The 21,192-nt window shown below is 40.3% G+C and overlaps 1 protein-coding gene across 17 annotated transcripts in view; it reads left to right on the top strand.

The window, feature by feature from the left end:
* AAK1 (AP2 associated kinase 1) overlaps positions 1-21,192 on the top strand; it is a 164,417-nt gene that overhangs the window by 140,696 nt on the left and 2,529 nt on the right. For 8 of the 17 annotated variants that reach the window (XM_029937520.1, XM_029937516.1, XM_029937517.1 and 5 more), the window contains 4 exons: positions 6,459-6,560; positions 7,582-7,683; positions 9,049-9,159; positions 11,103-11,213. The exons of 2 other annotated variants lie outside the window; for them this stretch is intronic. In XM_029937520.1, coding sequence (XP_029793380.1) covers positions 6,459-6,560; positions 7,582-7,683; positions 9,049-9,159; positions 11,103-11,213 — 426 coding nt within the window. Of the gene's footprint in view, positions 1-6,458; positions 6,561-7,581; positions 7,684-9,048; positions 9,160-11,102; positions 11,214-12,105; positions 13,816-17,013; positions 20,242-21,192 lie in introns of those variants that run through there. 7 more of the 17 variants (XM_029937528.1, XM_029937530.1, XM_029937532.1 and 4 more) reach the window with 4 other exon arrangements.

The following is a 21,192-nucleotide window of genomic DNA, read 5'->3' as shown; positions in this document are numbered from 1 at the left end:
TTCATGAAGGATTTATTACCGTCTTGCCTTGTGGTTTATACTTTAAATAAGTAAGTCTTGAGAGAAGCCTAACAGAAGACTTTGGAGTGGATTGATTTCTACCTGTTCCTCTCTTCCCTAGTCTCCAATGCCACTTGACTTATGCTTGAGAGGAGAGAGGAAGGTGCTCAAAAGATCTTGTTTCTAAGTCCCCTCTTAATTTTTCAAAGTCCTAGAAACCCTCTCCTTTACGAGCATTCTCAGCTTCCAGTGGCTGGGCCAACTCATTCTGTGCCCATTTTGCTTCAGGGGCCACCTTCTTGGTCCTTTCTCTGTGATTTCAGCCCATCTCCATGCTCTTAACCTGACTCATTCTTATTTGGGAACCCTAGAGCCTTGAGAAAGAACTGAGTATAGGAAGGGGAATGTGATAAGAAATACCACCAATAGAAAAATATGAGTAGACAATTCATGAAAGAAGAGATAGAAATTACTTGTATATATATATATGTATGTATGTGTATGTATGTGTGTGTATACATATATATATATCAAAGTTCATCATTATGATGAGTCCAACAAGAGCCAATTATGAAACAATTAGATGCCACAGCGTCTGCCATCAGCGTGGGGAAGAGGGAGGGCCCCACCACCTTGGGCTTGATGAATGTGTAAGAAAACAGACTCCACTCAGATCCTGGTGGTTTACTTTCTATTTTCTTTTCTAAAAAATTATTCCAAGAAAACATGGTTATGCGTCAATATTTACTAAACAATCAGAATTTATAGGAAAAGATTGGAGGGGTATTTTCTAAAAACTCTTAATAGTGGGTGTCTCTCAAAGTGAGATTATGGGTGGTTTTTACTTTTACCCTTCGTTTTCTCTGCATTTCCCAAGTTTCCACAGTAAACATGCTATTTTACTTTTGTAATAAGGGATCAAACAGTAGACAGCTGTTCTTTTTTCTTTTTTCTACATGTAATTTTAAGTCCCAGCAGAGTTCACACAGTGTTATGTTAGTGTCACATGTACGGTATCATGATTCCACAGATCGTGCATCGCCTGGCGCTCCTCACGACAAGTGCACTCCTTGATCCCCATCACCTGTTTCACCCACCTCCCCTCTGGGAACCAGCAGTTCTCAAAGAGTCTGTTTCTTGGTTTCTCTGTCTTATTTCCCTTTGCCTTTTTTTCCCTTAAGACATCCGTTCTTTTTTCAAATGAGGATCTAGCTTAAATATTGCCCCACCTTCTCACCCTGTTTCCTTGGCCACAGGTGTCTGTGCTGAGTTTGTGTGTTGAGCAGCACATGGAGTCAGCAATCTGCATTCCCTACAACCTGCTGCCCCTTCTGCCGTGGCAGAGGGTCCTTCCCCACAGGGGCTACCGGTTCAGATCTCCAGTTTCCTCCCTAAGCGGTCCGTCTTCTAAGCAGTGGTTAGTTCCTACTCCCTGTTCTTCCTTTGGATGATTGGCTTTTAGAGGTGGATAGGACCTTTAAGTGTATCTTCATTTTATCATTTTATCAATAAGAAAAGCTTAGATCCAGAGAACAATGGTGGTTTGCCCAAAGTGTCACATCAACTTAGTGCAGAGCCCAGGTCTCTGTCTCTTTTTTTTCTCTCTGGCAGACCATGCTGCCACCTCTCACACTTCACTTTATTCAAGAAATTCTGCTTTTTCTGATCTCCTACCAAGCCACTCGAGTAAAACCTGGAATCGCGACCATTCTCACTATTGTTATCTCAGGCATCTGTGGCTTCATTAGATATCAACAAGTTACAAAATGCCCATGGAGAACTTGTTTGAGGTTTGAGATCTTAAAGAACACTTCCTGTACATGTTCCTAAATTTATCACTCTCTTCTCTGCACTGCTCCTCCCCACCCACCTCCTTCGTGACACGTAGTCTCAGCACGTCTTTATAAAAACATATGAGTGGACAGGAGTCCTAATGCGAGTGATATCAAAGCTGGCCCTTGATGCACGTGTGAGGCCTGTGATTTATAAACCCTCAGCCTCCTGTAGCCTTTCTCCTGCCTCCTATTATGTCCTCTCTCAAGTTCTTCATTTACAGTGACCAAAAATGAGCTATAATAGCTTGAGATGTGACTTCTTCTAATGGCTTTGCATTTTAAAGCAACCAAAGCTTTCGTTAAACCAGAGGACTGAATCTGTAGTGTGTAGAAGGCCTGGGCCATAGTCCTAGCCAGCTCTGTGGCTGACCTGCTGTAAGTTCTCCAGCAGGTGGATCCACCTCTTGAGCTAGTTTCTTCATCTGTAAATGAGAAGGCTAATGGAATAAGATCCGAGGCTCTCGTTCCAGGTGCCAACATGCCTTTGATAACTTGGCTGGTAGGCACAGGACCATGTCTGTGTGAAGACCCGTTGTCCTGTGTCGGTGGAGGCAGGCAGACCCTGTAGGCAGCATGTGGGGGAATCTGAAATCAAGTGTGGGTCTACCATGTCCCATCTATGACTTAGGGCAGGTCTTACACTCTCACAGTGTCTGTGTCCATTCTTCTCAACTCTACCAGTATTCCCAAAGCCGTTTTTTTGTGAATAATGAATGAAAATGTTTGACATTATACTGCAAATGGAAGTGATGATGGTAGTTCCAGTGGCCCGTGGGCCCCCACACTGAGTAACTGAGGGTGACAGGCTGGTTTTGGACATGCTGTCCACCTTACTTAGGCCGTGGCTCTGTGCTCTCACTCCTACTTCTCTGTCTGCTATTGCTCTGACTGCTCCTCCTTCCCACAGTCCAGTATTCAAGTGTCATCACAGATTATCCATGTGAATAGCCTGTTACTGTTTGGGCAGAAGATAAGCCTCCCTAATTTGACAACTTAGCCCATCCCCACCCTGTTCTATCTAACCACACAACTCATGCACACTCATATGCACACACACACTTTTTTTTATCGCCTCCCATCAGTTTTTTGCTAACGGCTAATAAAAATAGTCGATTCTTGCTGAAGTACCTGACTTCCTAGTTGATCCCCTATTCTCACCTCCCCAGTGAGGCTAAAGGCAGACATGTGACATAGGGTATGAAAGGAAACTGAGAACTGGAAACACAGAGATTTTTAAAAAATATTTATTTATTTTGAGAGAGAGACCAAGCAAGGGAGAGGCAGAGAGAGAGGGAGACAGAATTCTAAGCAGGCTCCATGCTGTCAGCGCACAGCCTGATGGGGGTCTTGAACTTACAAACTGCGAGATCATGACCCGAGCCAAAGTCAAGAGCCCGACACTTAATCGACTGAGCCACCCTGGCGCCCCACAAGGATACAGAGATTAATAACATACCTTCTCTACCTTCAGTCACGTTGTAAGGGCTGCAAGAGAAGAGTCCAGAGTGCTCCAGAAGGTTCCTGATGTGGCTGGGAGGATGGAGAAAGGCTTAGAGGAGATGATACTTGAGTGACCAATAAGAAAGATGGTGGGAGGTTTCTCCCATTTTGCAGTTGAGGTAATGACAGAAGTTTAAGGAACTGCCCCACGGTCACAAACAGTCACTGGAGAGGCTAGAATTCACTCTCTGAATTTGGCTAGTCTAAGGTTTTACACCTAGATAAACTGCTGTATATTAAAGATAAGTAATTTGGGGTCATTACTTTTTATACATTACTTCATAAGATTGCAAATATGAGTGCTGAAAGTGAAAGAAGCAAATGATTACTTTTCTGGTTGTGAAAGAAGATCTTTTTTGGGAATAAAACAAAAGCTAGTGTTCAGAATAATGATAAATTAGACTTTTTGGGAAAACCATCTTATTTTTGCCAGTATGCTAAAAATTGTCAGATATTTTTAACATCTTGTCTGCTAATAAAATGTTATGCACAATGCAAGATTAATACTGATGTGATTACACTTATATACTTGGTTAGTACCCTGGTGTTTTTTTCCCTGCTGTTGAGAAGGTTTTTTTTTCCCCTTCCTTTCTTCAATATAAATCAGGGATAAATGAGAAATGTAGCATATTGTCCTTTAATTCAAAGATACCTACATGCCATATACTCCAAAAATGGTAAATTGGTTTCACATATAAAAATATCTTCTTCTGCAGTATGTTAATTAGACCAAAGCAAATTATGTTGCCAAGACACTAAAGCCATTATTTTGTTTCATCTGTGTAGTTATAGATCACCTTAACCTGAAATTTGGTTTCAGTCATTCAACGAATATCAATTTCATCTTTACTTGTCTGGATTCCTGATGGCCTGGAAGAATGCAGATTCATTAAAACATTATATACACATACTTGAACTTTAAGTCGCTTCTTTTTCTCAAACATTTTAATTTTAGTTTTATCTTAATGGCATGGTATTTCTATGATAGAAAAAAAAATCAACAGGCTTTAACTGGGCAAGTTATAGAATTTGTGTGGCCTCAACCTCCTTGCAAGTAAAAGGAGATTTGATACCTTAATTCCCTTCTTTCTGTAAGATTCTAGGATTCATTATTTTGTTTCAAGTTAATGTTCTACCATTAATAAGTTGAAGGTAAATAGAGATTTGTTGATGGATCACGGCTGAAAGAATCATGAAGGACTCTCAATGTGTGCACTTACCACACATTAAGTTATTAGGTGTGACAAATCTGGTGGCTTCTTATGTCCTTTTGTTTCTTAGCCAAAAGACAGCAAAAGTACTCCACCTTCAGGTGTAAATGAATTTCATGAGATCTGACCATAGAATGCTAAGAGTTCTAGCCTGTCACAGGCTCCCCATTGGCAGACAATAAGTGATAGTTGAAGTTAATTGAGGCATATTTTGGTCCACTTGCTGAGTTATAAACTATTTCTAAATGCAAGTAAAAAAATATTTGCACAACTAAGCCCAGGAAGGGATGTGAATGTATACTTACATGGATATATGTTTATGGCAGCTTTATTTTTAATAGCTAAAAACTGGAAACCACCAAGTGTCTATCAGCTGGTGAACAATTGAACAAAATGTGGGGCATTTGTGCAGCAGAACTCTTCCACCACGGAAGACAGAGCACACTACCGATACGTGCCGCCCCGGGGAGAGGCTCAGAAGCGTTACGCTAAACCAAAGACCTCAGACATCAGACGGCATGGTTCCATTTATAGGAAAGTCTAGAAAAGGCAAAGCTGTAGGGACAGAAAGCAGATCAGTTGTGGCCACGGTCTGGGGGCAAGAGGAAGGCACTGACCAGAATAAGGCATAAGGGTATTTTGGGGGGTGATGGAGATAGATGTTCTACATCATTTCAGTGGTGCTTACCTGAGTGTGTACACTTGTCAAAACTCATCAAATTGTGCACCAATTTCATGGTGACTTTTATTCAGTGTAAATTATACCTCAAAAAATTTTTTCTTTTTCAAGTTTTAAATTTCATTTAGTTAGCATTAGTGTAATATTAGTTTCAGGTGTAGGATTTAGGGGTTCATCACCTATATACAACACCCAGTGTTCATCACAACATGTGCCCTTCTTAATAGCCATCACCCTTTTAACCTATCCCCCTCCAGCCTCCATCCAGCAACCCCGAGTTTGTCCTCTGTAGTTAAGAGTCTGTTTTATGGTTTGCTTTTCTCTCTTTTCCCCCACTATGTTCATCTGTTTTGTTTCTTATATTCCACATAGGAATGAAATCATTGGTATTTGTCTTTCTCCAACTGACTTATTTCACTTACCATAATACTCTCTAGTTCCATCCTCATTGCTACAAATGGCAAGGTTCATTCTTTCTATGGTGGAGTAATATTCCATCATATATGTAATGTGTGTGTGTATATATATATTACATATAAATATATATGTATATACACACACACATATATATATCCTATCACATCTACATTATCCACTCATCAGTCGATGGACATTTGGACCCCTTCCATAATTTGGCTATTGTTGGTAGTGTTGCTGTAAATGTCAGAGTGCATGTATCCCTTTGAATGTGTATTTTTGTATCTCTTGGGTAAATATTTATACCTCAAAGTTTATTTATTTTTTTAGCATTTTATTTATTTTTGAGAGGGAGAGAAAGAGAGAGAAACAGAACACAAGTGGGGAGGGGCAGAGAGAGAGGGAGACACAGACTCTGAAGCAGGTTCCAGGCTCCAAGCTGTCAGCACAGAGCCCAACGCAGGGCCCAAACCCACGAACCATGAGATCATGACCTAAGCTGAAGTCAGACAATTAATGGACTGAGCCACCCAGGTGCACCTATATATCAAATTTTAAAACAGACAAACCTAGGGCAGTATCTTGAATAACTTACAAAATGACTACCTCAATTGGGGAAATAAGCATTTTTAAACTTTGAATTTTGAAAGGTTATTTGTAATTAACAGTACAAGATACTAACAGTATTTGTTTTTATTATGAATCAATACAAAATTTTGACTCCAAAATGTGTTTGCATAGAAAATGGTAAATGTTCAATTTGTTTTAATATCTCACTGCATTTTTACTTTCTCTTTATCTCTCTGCCCAACCTAGAAAAACTAATTGAGGGACTCAAATCTCCTGACACTTCTCTCCTGCTCCCTGACCTCTTGCCTATGACAGACCCTTTTGGTAGCACTTCCGATGCTGTAATTGGTAAAGTCGTCATCTCTGTTTCTTCAGTCCTGCATGATCTGTGTGTCTGTTTCAAGAATGATAACTAGCTGGTTAACAGATCCCTATTGAATATCCGTGCTGTGGAGTGGAAATGCCACAAAGCCTCCTTTAATCTCTTTTGTTATCACCCCAAATGAAGCGTTTTCTCTGCCTTTCCAGGGGCACCACACTGTTATCTTTGGTTCGCTTGATAGCCTGAGATTTCTAAAGGGAATTTCTTATGAATGAGGAGGAATGGAAAAAAAATCACATTTAATTATAAAAACTTCATGAAAGAAGTTGGTTTCAAGCTGGGACCTTACCTTTACCAGATTCTTTAGAAGGCCTCTGTATGTGCCCAGTATCAATAACAGAAAGTACTTGCCCGGTAATGAAGCCCCATGAGCAGAATCCGGGGCAGGGAATTAGTCTGCTCAGTCTGGTATTTCCCTGTGCTCCTACAGCAAGGCAGCCGTAACCTTCAATATGTGGAGGGCACCTGTACTCCAGGGCACATAGTCCTTGAACCCAGGAAGGCCATGACCCTGTAGAGAGATGGGCCTTCAGCTGCGGGATGTCACACAGTGCAGAATACCTCCTAGCCACATCACAGGGTGGGATTTCAAATGGACTGGCCGCCTTCGCAAGACACAGAGAATGTCTGCCCCCAAGTTTATCCCTTAAGAAAAGCAAAATTACCAGAAGATACTGCAGTGCCTTTCAGCCTGTGTCTTCTAACATGGAAGAAGTCTGCTGGGTAACTTGTGCTCTACATTTATCTATAAAAACTGAAAGTCACCAAGATTAGTCATAATGGTTAACCTTGCATGTGCCTGCTCAATCAGTGAAGCCCAGACACTCAAAGCAGCAGAAATAAAGTAACTTATTGTGCTGTCCATCTTGCCTGAGACTGGCATTTTAGACACCTGTAGAAAGAAGCCTTCACAGAATTGCCTGAAGAGCCTTTTGACTCTTTTTCCCTTACCATCTGTTCTCCTTTCTTAATGCTCTGTCACAAAAGAAAAAGCTGATGTTGCTGTTGAGAGTCTCATACCAGGACTGGAGCCCCCAGTGCCCCAGCGCCTTCCATCCCAGACGGAATCTGTGACCTCGAACCGCACAGGTCAGTCAGGTGTCCCTGCAGCTGCCGGGACTGGTCATTGCTGTTGCCCTCGGAGCCAGCCTTTCCACCTGCAGCAGACGGCCCTGGGCTTAGTTTGCAGCCTGGTTAGTTCCTCCTAGAATGGATGCTCTGTATGGTTGGAACCCCAGCTTCGAGCTGTTTAGTGATGTGTGTCCTTGCTAAGAGCAGAGTGCTCTTTGGAGCCATGTTCTTTAGAGAGTGGTCCTTGGGCTTTCTCTGGTTACAGTATTTCTTTATTCAAGATTCTTTTCACTGGTAGCAGATTCCCTCCACCACCTTCCCTAAAGAATTCTGAGCTATGAGGATGACCTTGACTCCTCAAAGGTTTCTGTTCAGTCTCTCTATCCAGCGTGTCAGTGACTTCATGAGCTACTGCTCTGTGTGTTGACATTCTATCCTCAGCACAGTGCTTTAATCCTAGATAGGTTTGGTGCTAAATTGTAGGCTGAGTCGAAATCTTCCCCTGGATTCAGCATTGCTTTCACTCTAATTTCAAATTTCGCTCTTAATAGAATTCCTTAACTCCCCATAAATACAGAGTTGATAACCTGCATTTTTATTGAGTCCATAGTCAACAAGAGTCTGATAAAAGAGTCTAATTTCCTCACTTGGAACAGAAACCATTGGAAGTCTAGGAACTATTAAAATAAACTTACATTTCAGTGGGGGGAAAATGAACATAGAAGACAATGTGGTTCCTTTCTCGTGTGCGTACTTGACTGTTTTCTTTTAGAAAATTTTCCCAGAGAACAATTTGTGTGTGAAAATGCTTGAACTCTAAATTTTGTCTTCCTTCTGTTCCTTAACTAAAAGTGAAAATCATGTGTTCAGAGGAGCAATTCAAATTTAAAGAATACTAGTAAGAAGCAAGATCATTTTATTTCAAATGAGGATCTGGTTGAGTTCTAGAAATAATATAATAATAAGTCAGGGACAATCCCCTCCTAGTCAACTTAGATGCCACATCCTGTAGTACCTTTTCCTGTAACTGTTCAGGGAAAGTTTAAATGAAACTCTTTAGTTGCAAAGTCCTTTTTCCCAAATGGCATTTGCTGAGAACTGAGTTGCTAAAGTTTTGTTGGCATTCAAATCCCACACTTTCCTACCCAGCAATCTCTGAGCAAAGAATTATTCCATATTTTAATGTTAATGTTAAGAAAATCTAGAAATACTTTTTACTATAGATGAAAATGCAGGGGGCTTAATACGTTACTTTTGGTTTTCTTTTGCTTATTATGTATAAAATGTAAATACAGTAACTTAAAGGCTAAGATCTAATCTCATGGTATTGTGTGTGCCATTTAATGCCATCACTGACCTGGGATGCTGTTAATCTGGACTCAGATTCTCTCACCGGGGAAGATTCCCTGATTGATTGCTCCTTGCTTTCTAACCCTACTACTGACCTGCTGGAAGAGTTTGCCCCCATAGCGATTTCTGCTCCAGCCCATAAAGGTAAATGCTTTCCTGTCGTCCTTGGGTGCACATGTGTTCTTAAAGGAGAACTGAATGATTCCTGAGAATTTTTCTAACCAAAAGTCTTTGGCAGTGAAGTTTTTTAGTGCCCTCTTCTATATGGAAAACTTAAGTTTGTACTTTTGGCCACTGTGTTAGAATCCCTCTCAGGAAGAGTACCTAATGAGGCTTAATTAGATGACAGGTTGGCTTAGGCATTGCTATCCAGCAGTGTCCCAAAATGTACATAGTCCAAATTCTCCATTAAAGGCAGAGCTACATACTTTGGAGTCCGTGCACATAGATGGTTGCATTGGCTATCCACAGACTCACTTTTATTATCAATATGATACTTGTTAGACTGAGACCTTAAAATTGTTTCATCAAATCTGATTTAAAGTTTTTGAGTAGTGATTGCTATGATGAAGAAGCAGGCTAAGTCCTCAAAAGTCAGCCTTCAAAGATTGAACTTATAAAAGTTTTGAATTTTGAATCATGATTGATTACTGGATTTCTCTTTCTGATCTACCATTTTCATTTCTAACTCTTGGGTTAATGCTGGTTTGAAATGCTCCTGGACAGAAGTAGCTTAATTGGGTTCTCTTCAGTGTGAGTTTATAGAAGTGAGAGGCACAGCACCTGGCTTACTGTATGCAGGCATTCACTAATCCTATTTCTGTACTTGGGTAGTGAGATTGGTTTTATGGAAGGAGCACATATATAGAAAAGGAACAGTGTAAATTTCTTCTAAAGGAAATTCAAGAAGGAAGCCTCCCTGAGATAACTAAAACAATTAGTTTGGGGCGTCTGGGTGGCTTGTTCAGTTAAGTGTCCCAACTCGATATCAGCTCAGGTCTTGATCACAGGGCTGTGGTTCAAGCCCCTCGTTGGGCTCCACGCTGGGCATAGAGCCTACTTAAAAAAAATTTAAAAAATAATAAATTAGTTTATGGTTCACAGTGGTAATAGCTGAGGTTTTGTTTTTACCCTTGACAACATTAAAATGACTATGTTTTTATAGAGTATGTGTTTAACCAATTATGTCTGGCAGGAGTGTGTCAGCAGCAATGTGTAATTTCAGAGAAGCATCACTTGCAAAATAGGTGCTCAGCTAGCACTTGTGCTAGGATAGTCTTTATCAAAATGGAGGAGAATATCTAACAGACTTATGCTTGAAATCTCAGTGCATGTTTTCTTGGGCTGCAACATCCCCTGAGGCATCAGAGTTATTAGAAAGTCTTTTTCCCAGTCACAGGGCAGCAGTCTTTTCAGAAGTATTTTGTTATACAGCAGTTGCTACTAATGACCTCCTCCCTGTCCCTGGCTTTGAGTTTCTTGAATACGGTTTGTTAGTCAGGAAGGAATAAGGAAGATGAATGACTAATCCCTGTGCCTTTGTGAATTACTGCCATTGAAGAGATACTTCACAATAACTACAGTTAAAGGTCTTAAAATGGTAGAGATCATTCTATAACCCTTCTCCCTAATCATTTATGAAAGTTGTTTTTTAATTTTTTTAAATGTTTTATTTATTTTTTACACAGAGAGAGACAGAGCATGAGAGGGGGAGGGGCAGAGAGAGAAGAAGACCCAGAACTGGAAGCAGGCTCCAGGCTCTGAGCTAGCTGTCAGCACAGAGCCTGATGCGGGGCTCAAACCCACAAATGTGAGATCTGACCTGAGCCGAAGTCGGATGCTTAACCGACTGAGCCACCCAGGCGCCCCTATGAAAGTTTTAAGATGGCCAGCTTGAAATCATTTTTTTTTCTGTTTCCCTATTTTCCAGTTTTACTACTTTTATTTCCACTCATGAAAATACGCATTTTCATCTTCAAAAACAACAGTGATAGTATAGGTGGGAACTTTGTGCCTCTGACATGTTCTCTCATTTGCTAATCTCTGCCTCTGTTGTTTCTGCTTGTGTACTTGCATTCTGTATTAAGCTGCAGAAGATAGTAATCTCATCTCAGGTTTTGATGTCCCTGAGGGCTCGGACAAGGTGGCAGAAGATGAGTTTGACCCTATTCCTGTATTGATAACCAAAAACCCACAAGGTAAGAAAGAGAGGATGGGGAAAAGAGAAGAGCTTGGCATCACAGCTGTTGACAAAATAGTAATGTACCTAATTTGCAAGACGGAAGAAAGCATCAACACCTAGTGAAGGGAAGTGGGGGTAATGACAGGCCTTGGGGCTGGACCAGAATAAGATACAGACACAGATATAGATGGAGATGTAGTTATCTTAAAGCTTCACTGTGGTGTTTATTCAGAGAGAAGAAAAATATTTAACTCTGACTAAAACCTGGTTTTTACAAAGTATCAAGCCAAAAATAAAGTGACCTTTAGTCAGTGGAAACCTGAAGTTATATATATATATACTGAAGCATGACTTGAATAATCCATAATAAATACCCTTCCCAAAGAGATTAAGCATGGCGCTTTGATATCATTTCTATCTTTTGGACATTTGTGGAGCATCCTTTTTCCTCTTTGATGGATTATAACCATTTGGATGTGCCATGAGACACTGAATTACCATGGGACCATCTATATATTTCTTAAAGCATGTTTCTATTGCAGTGGTCTTAATAACAGATTTTTCCCCAAAGCAACAACTATTGATTTTTACTTTATGGGGGAGATGAGTCGAGATTATCAGGAAGTTAGTGTACAGCCAGCAGTTCTCAGGCAAAATGTATACTCCTTGGAAAATAGCATCCTCTCTGCAAAGTGTTCTGCCTGTGGTATGGTGTGTACACAGTGCCTAAAGTTTTGGTGGGAGGAGGTGGATACCTAACTTATATGTTTAAAAATCAACATGTAAGAGTTTGCAGATGTAAATTGTTGCTTCTCTAGGGTTTGGTTTTGTTTTTCCTTTGCTTGCTCTGCACATCTAAACCTTAACCCTCTGTGTTTTGTACTGAATTCCTATCTCTCCACTTCCAGGTGGGCACTCTAGAAACAGCAGTGGGAGCTCTGAGTCCAGTCTTCCCAACCTAGCCAGGTCTTTACTGCTGGTGGATCAGCTCATAGACCTGTAGCCGTGACCCAGTAGCAGATGCAGTTCTGTAACCTTCGTACCGTAATATACATTTTCATTACGGAGTTATAAGAAAAATGATTTTTTAAAAAATCTGCTAATAAGGGGCCTTCCAGCCCTTATCTCCTACCCCTTCTTTGCCTTCTCCTGTAGAAATGATAAGGAAAGAAAATCACTTTGGCCCTCCAGATATTCCTTGGCCAGTTCCTCCCTGTTAGTTTGCTGTGTTTTCTCATGACCCTTCTTCAATAGCATTATCTTAAATCAAGCGCTAGATGCTATGAGCTTCACCTCTGCTGGAATCAACTCCACCAAAAGCTTAACTGAAACTAGTGAATTGACACCTTTGTCTCATTCTTGCTAGGAATGGCCTCCCACACCAGTCCTCCCAACCCCTGTCTCCTTTGGCCAGAGGCTGATGAATGTGTTTCTCTGTTTTTGCTTTGTCCGCTGCCGCATTATCACGAGGACATGGCTTCTTCAGTTGGTCTGACTCTAGGCAGTAGCCTGGGGAGGGGTGTGTGATTTAAGAGAGGGTAAAACTGACGGATGGGATATGTTTGGAAAGAGAAATTGAGCCTAGCTCTAGCCAACCAGCTTTGACCTTGTTTGATCATAGACTTAGCCAAGGGATTTTACACCCCATGCAACCTGGCCAGCATTCATCCGGCATTCTGGCTTCCATTGAACCGTGATTTCTCAGATCTGGAGACGTGACTGCAAGTACTTGAGATCCTTGGATAAAATGTGTACATTATATAAAACCCAAGTATTGCCATTCCTTTTCATGTTAACTGTCCCAAGCCGGGATCTCAGAATTAGACCAAAACAAGACATTGGTGGTTATATGATACCTTTTATTAGAAGACTTTTCACTGGGGGGTGGATGGGGGTGGGGAAGGAATTGTAGCAGAAACAGATGTATTTTTCTTGTGATTTTTATTTTGAATCAAATATTGTAAATTGTGTATAAATGAAGACGCTGAATAGTTCTGTTTCCACTTGGTGTTTCAAGTCTGATATCAGGTGTCTGTACAGGGTTTTGATCTCTTTCCCTTGTATAACTAACTACACAGGAGTCCTACAGTGTAACATATGGAATCATTTTGAGTAGACTTGTGTGTTGCTTTAAGCTTTCAGCAGGTCCTCTGTCTTTGTAGAATAAGCATGTTGTTTATTTTCAGATAATCAGAAATAAGTGTGCCTACAAGCTGGGCACAATTTGACTCTGGCTACTTACCTTTCTTTCTCTCTGATGTTGGAACTAAAGGTTGCAACCAATGAAATATGTTCAGTTGGTTTTCTTGGCTTCCTAGATTAAAAAGCAAAACAAAGCGTAGTTCCTCACTAACCTTAGAATATTGTTCATAAAATAAATAAAGGACCCTGCACTGACATGACAACATGCCTCATGGTCACCCTCTGTATACGTACTTACTCACTGAAGTGTATTTTTTTTTTCCTTACATAGGAAGCGATTTTATAAAATTGCCCTTTTGAAAAGGAGGTGGGCACAGAGCAACCCATTGTGGTTGTCTTCCTCGAGTGCCATTTTTCCGTGGTCGGAAGGGAAAGTCTTAGTTGATCAGATTTGTATAAGTAAAATTCCAAGCCCACTTGCCTCTTTCTCTACCTAGTACTTTTCTTTCTCCTTCCTCAGGTTTGCACTTTAAGGGGGTGGGGAAAAAAAAGGGAAGTTGAGTAGTAACAACAGCCTGAAAACACTGCACTTTGAAGGTCAAGCTTTGACCCCAGAAATGTAAGAGCAGCCTTTGAAAGGCAGTGGAGGAAAAGTCAGAAACTTTGTCTTCCTTCTGACTTTAAATACTTCCTGTGCCAGCCGAAACTAGATGAACTAAGTAAAGCCCTCTATTAGGATAATAGATCATTTCCAAAATTGAGGGAGGCACCACCTTCCGCTGAAGATTTTATATATATATACATATACATATATATGTATGTGTGTGTGTATATATATATATATATATATATATATATATAAAAGATATTCTTGAAGAGCTCTCCATGATTGGATAGCAGTGAAAATGGGACTCGGTTTGCCCCTTTATGGACAAAACTGTATCCTTTTTCCTGGACATAGAAAGAATGTATAATCTAATGAAGGAAATGTTTATTTTTTAAATAAGAACAATGTTTTATGCCTATGTTTTCCAATTTGATTTTTTTCATACATATACATTATTAGAAATATAATGAAATATCTAGTTTCTCAATGTAATTGAAACCATGAAGAGTACAGTTTAGAAATTAGGTATCTCTAAATTGTTCCTTTCATGCATTACGCATAATCACATTGAGATGTATTATCTAGTCGTCTGGCTCAATAAAGCTTAATGGAGACTGTTAATGAAAATGAACAGACTAGCAGTCAGAGACTGGATGGAGGAAGTCTGAGGGAGATAATGACATGAAATCATCTTGGGTTTGTTCTTAGGGAATAGGGCCTCAAAGGGAAGAACTATTTTTCTGCTAAGAAATCCGTGTGAGTGATTCGGTAAATGGGACCTCCCTTAGTTTATAGCTTCACCCCTGAGCTCAAAGGGTTTATTTGATATGAGTGAGGTATGCTGATAATTGGTAGACATACGAACTCCACAAGAGGGATCGGGGAGACCAGTCTCTAGTCCATCCACTTCATTTCACAGGCGTGGGACTGAGGCCGGGCCAGCTGAAGAGGCCTGGGCAGGACAGGCCAGGTCACCTGGGATCCCTCCCTGACCTTCGCCAGTCACTGGCCAAGCAGCTTTCAGCAGGCGCTTCACTTCTAAGAGCTGTGGTTTCTTTTTTATACAATGATGAGTTTGGACTAGATGGTCTTTAAGTTTATGGAATTCTAGAGTTCTACATACATACTCTTATGCTTTGGAAGGACTATGAAGGATTTGTATAATCCTGATGTTCTTCAATTGCCTTCTGTAGTTCTTACTATTACTGTAGCAGTATTTACATTTTAGAGAGTTATAATTGGCTTTTTAATAACTTGGGTTGCTCTTTCCTGGTTATCTAATAGAAAAAGCCTACATCACTGGACAGTTTAGGACATAGTTGTTTTTTTTTTTTTTTAGTATTACACACACCTACCTATTCCAGCAAAACAGTGTCAGAAGATTTAAATTCTTTTAAAACATAAAATCAGTGATCTGGCACTTAAAAATGGGCAGATACTATAAGCATATGTTTCTGATTTACTTAATCCACCTGTGTCAGAGTAGTAACTCTACCAGAACACATAACACGTTGTTGTTGTTGTTGTTGTTTTTCTATAGAGCATTCAAATAACTAGATCACCAAACTCAAGTCTCAGTGTTTCTAAAAACAGACTCAGAGGAGATAAGGTTTAAATAGAAACTTCTAACTCTGATCATATTTAATGACTTCTTTAGCAGACATATCAGGATTTTGACAGCTAACTGAGTGTTGTTCCCTTCAAAGGCATCTGGTTTTACTTGGGAAGCTAATACTTACTCAAATGATGCTGCCATCATTTAAGTTATTTTTGAAACTCCTCTCTTTAGAAATACCATCAAGGAAGGTAATAAGGCATAGGAAAATCAGTTGAATTATTATCTAATTAGTTTTGCTTTCAGCATCTGGAAGCATCTCTTTCTTGATCTTTTTCTGTGACTTCTGGTTCAGGGTAACATTTAGCAAAATCACCCACCCCCTCCCTTAGATGAAACATAGTTACTATTAAAGACAGTAAAAGGAATTAGCCACAGAAAATTCCCAGAGAGGACCTTATAATGGAAAGTGACAACAATCAGTCTTAATTTCCTTGATATTCTGAATAAGGGAACTTCCATAATTTCACCTGTCTTTAGTAGTTTAGAAAATGGAAAGATGAGGAATTTAAAATACACTTCGGTGTCATTTGATACTGGACTTGGCTCTTTCTGAAGCAGAATTATAGAACTTGGATTGCTAATAATTACAGGGAAACAACTCAAGAAAAATTTTCTCAAGATGAAATAATTAGTTTTGTTTCTAATGTTCTTTTCCTGCTCTGCTGACAGGTAATTGATCATTTTGATTTGAACTAACAGTTTTCCCCAAGTCAGGAACAGTCTGCCTTCAGCAATTGTATGGGAAGGGGAGGACCTTCGGGGTGACCTTAGCCCAGAAGTTATGGAGGAATCTGAGTTCACCTGAATAAATGCACACTATATATACCTTGGGCCAAAGTAAAGTCTCTCATGATGATGTTTGTCTAAATTTCCAGAGTCTTTAACTTTCTCTGTCTGTAAGATTACCAGGATCGTGTAGCCACTAACTTGGAGTTTGGGGACAAAAATGACAGGATTGCCCAAAGTATTGAATTAAGTGAATTAGAGGCTGCCGGGCAGAACAGAGATACTAGCAGAGGGATATTTAAAATGAAATCTTGACTGAAACACTCCAGATAACATAAAACTGTCTTTTATTCCTCTCTAGAGACTATAATTTTACCAACACAAAGTTAGTCTTTTGATTTTCCACCCTAGTTGTGTTCCTGAAGTTGGATGTACTTGGGTTTCTTGAGTCAGAATGAATCCCAGATGGCCTCCATTTCAAATAATCTGTAACAAGATACTACTTTGTTTATCCTGGGTTTCTTCTCACCAGGGTGGAGGAAGGAGGTTCTCTGGGTAATGCTAACTTATGCAGAGTTACCAAATGGTGGTAGTTGCTTGAATGGAAGACACTTCCTTGGTTCCCACTTTGGTGTAGTGTCCTGACCTTACTCTTCTTCCTGTGAGTATTCTGCTCTACCCTGTTGCACACCCCCTTGTCACATGGATGTATATTTACCACAGGTCTTTATCGTGTCCTCCCCCAAGAAGACAAAGCAAACAGAGGTACACGAAGCTATCTTGTACAGCAAAAATATGAAATTTAAACACTGCTACGCAAGTATTGTATAAAAAAAGTCTGTAAACAATTTATTATGTAAACATACAGGGGAATAAAGACTTATCTGTTCAACCAGGAGCCTGATGTTCACAGATGTAACTACCTTAAAATAGCTGCTGTTTTCCTAATCTGAAAGTCCACTTTTGCACAAAGGATATAAACCCATTGTCGAGCAGCAGTAAGTATCCGTGCACAAGGGAAGTGCAGACTTGCTGAGGACATTTAGTGAGTCATGGCCACCTACCCTGGAGTCAGGGAGAATAAAATCCCCGTGAGCCTGCATTTGATATGACGAGATGCGGGTTTGAAAATGGAGCACAGATTTGCAGCTACCCTCCTCTAATTTAATCTTTAATATACCCAGGCCAGTTTAATTAAACATTTTATGTTGGCCACAGCAGTTTTATGCCCAGGGAGAAATCTCATTTAATTGCTCCACTGGCATGAGAAGCACAGCTTCACTGGCCCGTGCTGGCTCCCATCAAATCCCTGTTCCCCAGTCCTGGGTCTTAATGCCACCACACAACATATGGTAGAACTAAACCCTTAATTTTATTATCAAAGCTAAAAGGTCATGGAAAATTATTAATTTGATATACATCGCTTGATTCCCTAATTTGGCTGCAGCAGTGTGACTTTCAATTGGTGCTGCATTTCTGACATTCTTATGAAGGGATATTTTGCTTTCTATTTGCTAAATGTATGAGGAGGTTTCTCTTATTCCCCAAGTCTTCGTTTTCAGTTTTTAGCAAGAACTATGTCTTTGATATTTCCTATGCCTGTTATTTCAGTTTGTAGTATGGAGGAAAGGAAAATTCTGGATTACGCATGACATATTGCACTAAAGAGTATCCAGCCTGAAATTTAAGTCTTCAGATTTTGTTTTAAAGCACTCTGATGACCCTCTCACTATGTCCATCAGATAAAGTTCTGAGGGTAAACGTACCCCAAATCACTCAACAGTTATGGTTGCTTTGGAAGTTAACAGTCAGTTAGTGAGGAGAGTTGCCAAGTCATCAGATACTTCTGGGGACTCCTTTCCTACTGTGTCAAGTATATGAACTCTTAGGGAAATCTACACAATTTGGAGCCTCAGAAGAGACTAAAACAGCATTATCCCTGGTAGAAGTCTCAAAAAGTGTGCTTAGCCTTAACTTTACACACAGTCCTACATGAGAGCAAGAAAAAGACGCATGTCTTACTTTCTTAATTTAATGCCCCAAAGCACAATGAAAAGAGACATAACCCAGTTTGAGGGAATTAGAACAAAATGCCCTACTTTAGGCTTTATAATATGAAGACCCTTGTGCAGACTCTAGGACCAGGCCCTAGATTTAAGCCCCCCCCCCCACCCCCTTCCTCAGGAACAACGGGCTGACTTTTTGAGCTCTGTGGTCACAGGGCATCTGCTATGTGTGGTTGGTTACCAAAGGAACAGGACCAAGACATGAGGTTAAATGAGTGCTACTCCTTCATTGCTAGCGGCCAGACCGATGCAAACATGTTTTCCTAATAATGCAAGGCTGTCTTATCTATAAGGACTGTGCACCTTGAAAACACATGCTTTCCCTACCCTACAAGAACACACTCATATTCCAAAAAGAACCTCAAACTTCCAACAAGGCTCAGTGTCCATCTTCTCACACTTATTTAGAATCTCTCATTCTCTTGACTGTTTGGTTCTTGCACTGAGGGAGTGAGGATATCTGTGCTTCCCCAAACCCACTGGCATTCTTTGGTCTCCAGAATGCCCGGCTTGGAGAGCTGCAGAGTGCGGTTGCCCTCTGCGGTGGTCACACCCACCTTCTCTAAAAAAGAATGAAGAGGTTAAGAGACTTGGCCTTCTCAGAAAAATCTTTTAAATTAGTTTTCCAACTCTGGAAAGCTAGAATAATGCTGAAAAATAGAAATGGGTCTGGCCTTGTTTTGAAGAACAGGAAATAAGTTTTCCCTGCCAACTCAATGTTATAGGGTTTTTGTTACTGTGCTTGTGAATTTTTAAAAGCGCTTGAAATTTTAGGTATGATTTTTCCTATTACCATCAAAGTCCTAGAATATGCCAGCTTGGCAGGTTTCCAGTTGACCAAGAACCCACTTTTTAAGTAATCGAGTAAGGTTAAGCGTGTTCTTCTGTCCTGTCCAGCTCTGGATGTGGACACCTCTACTTGGCATTTGGTAGTTCTCGAAATGGAATCTAAGACTGCAGGCATCCGAGGTACCCCTGGCTCTATAGGGAGCTGCTTCTCGACATTCTCTACATACAAATCGATCTGACTGAATTCAGTTTAAATTTCCCCAAAACACTAACTCCTGTAAACTGTCGTTCAGTTTTTATGATTGATGGGTATGATGCTGGAATCGGGAATTAGCTTGACTAAATATACCATTTTTTCCCCTAAGAGATATTTGCTTTCCTACAGAACCAGCTTGATAACATCCACTTTTAGGGTAGTTTTGGAAGATAAGAAATTGTGCCTTAGTTTGGGCAACTAAAAACTTTGTCTAGCTGATGCTATCTTAGAAAGTGGTTCAAGGAGTTTGGGGATGGCTTTCATATCCCTTTGCTTGGTAAACATTATTTTGGAAAGCTTCTTTGCTCCCTTTCATTTGAATTTCCTCCCAGAAATCATAATCACCTAGGAATCACAGTGACAGAACTAATAATCAGTATACTTACCTGAGAGGTTAGGATTATGTCTCTCCACATACATTGCAAGAGAAAAAGTGTTCTGTTTACTTTCTGTCTGCTAATGCTTTCATATCACCACGTAGGTACACATACTAACGCTGTAACTCAAGAATTTATCCTCTTCAAAATCGTATTCTTCAAACACTATTCAGAAAGCCATTTGGCACCAGCACAGAATTTTACTTAAAGACTCTAATTAGGAATTCGCTGAATGCATTCGAACTCTTAGAAAATGAGGGGGCACCCACCTTTTTTTAATTTCAGAAAATATTTAAGGTCAGAGCTGTTTAAAACGCACTGCTAAAAAGTTATGTAGAATTCCTAGAAACATAGTATTTGTGTACAGTATCTTCTAAAATGTTCCGATCTCTCTCTACATCTCTTTACATACAATGTAATGTCTCTAAGTGACTGGTTTCCCAATAAACTGATTTTGATGTGCTTCTGCTGTGTTCTGTGTGCTTAATTCAAGCAGAAACCTTAGCAGGGGATAATTGTTAGTGGAAGTGTCTACTAGCTAATGATTTGCCTGGAAGGGGAGAGGGTAACGTGGGGAGGGGATGATGGAATTATCTCTAAACAGAGGTTCCAAGTCATCTACAAAATCCAAACCATTGTACCGAATGCCTGGTGGGTTGGGAAACCCATGACGAAATGACATCTTTACCCCCAACCACCCTTTCTCTGGATTCTTCTTGCTTAGTTACATATGCCTTTTTCCTGCCCTCTTGCTAACATGTGCCCAATGACATACTTCTAACCTGCTAATATTTCTTGGAAGGTAAGCTCTCTTGCATTCTGATAATTGTCTATTTGATTTTAAAAGCCAGAGCACCCTAAGGCACCTCTATCTAGATAGTAGTAGACTAGTATAGTAGAGTTTGCAAATATTTCTGTAATTTTCCTTGTATTTTACTCCTTCTGCTTAAAGGACTTTATGATAGATTTCATTTAAGCAGAGGAGATCTTTGCTAACTTAGAAGACTGAAAACAAAATTCCAGAGCAACTCCAGCTGAAGGTGATTTATTTAATATGATTTTGACTGTCTCCTCCCCTTAGAAAGTGCCTTCAGTGTTGGTATTTGGGGCACTGTTGTGCTCTTTGAGTAGTGCTTATGATGTAAATCTTGCATTTATCAAGCAGCTGTGTTCTGCTGCTCTTCCAGGGCAGAGGTGGGGGGGAGGTTGGGAGGAATCTGTCCTCAGATACAGGCAGTGTGGATCAGATGACCACATGTCAGATGATTGCATTTGTCCTCAGACAGTATTTCTGCATAATCCAGAACTGCCGGTGTATGTGGACATGAGTGACTGGGTTTGTTTTCATTCCATTGTGAGCCAGTGCCAGGCAGAGCAGGTGTCCCTGTCTGGCCTCGTGAATAGGAGTGGCGTA

This window comes from Suricata suricatta, chromosome 4, assembly GCF_006229205.1.
Source record: "Suricata suricatta isolate VVHF042 chromosome 4, meerkat_22Aug2017_6uvM2_HiC, whole genome shotgun sequence".
NCBI lineage: Eukaryota > Metazoa > Chordata > Mammalia > Carnivora > Herpestidae > Suricata > Suricata suricatta.
This window is presented reverse-complemented; position numbering and strand designations above follow the sequence as displayed.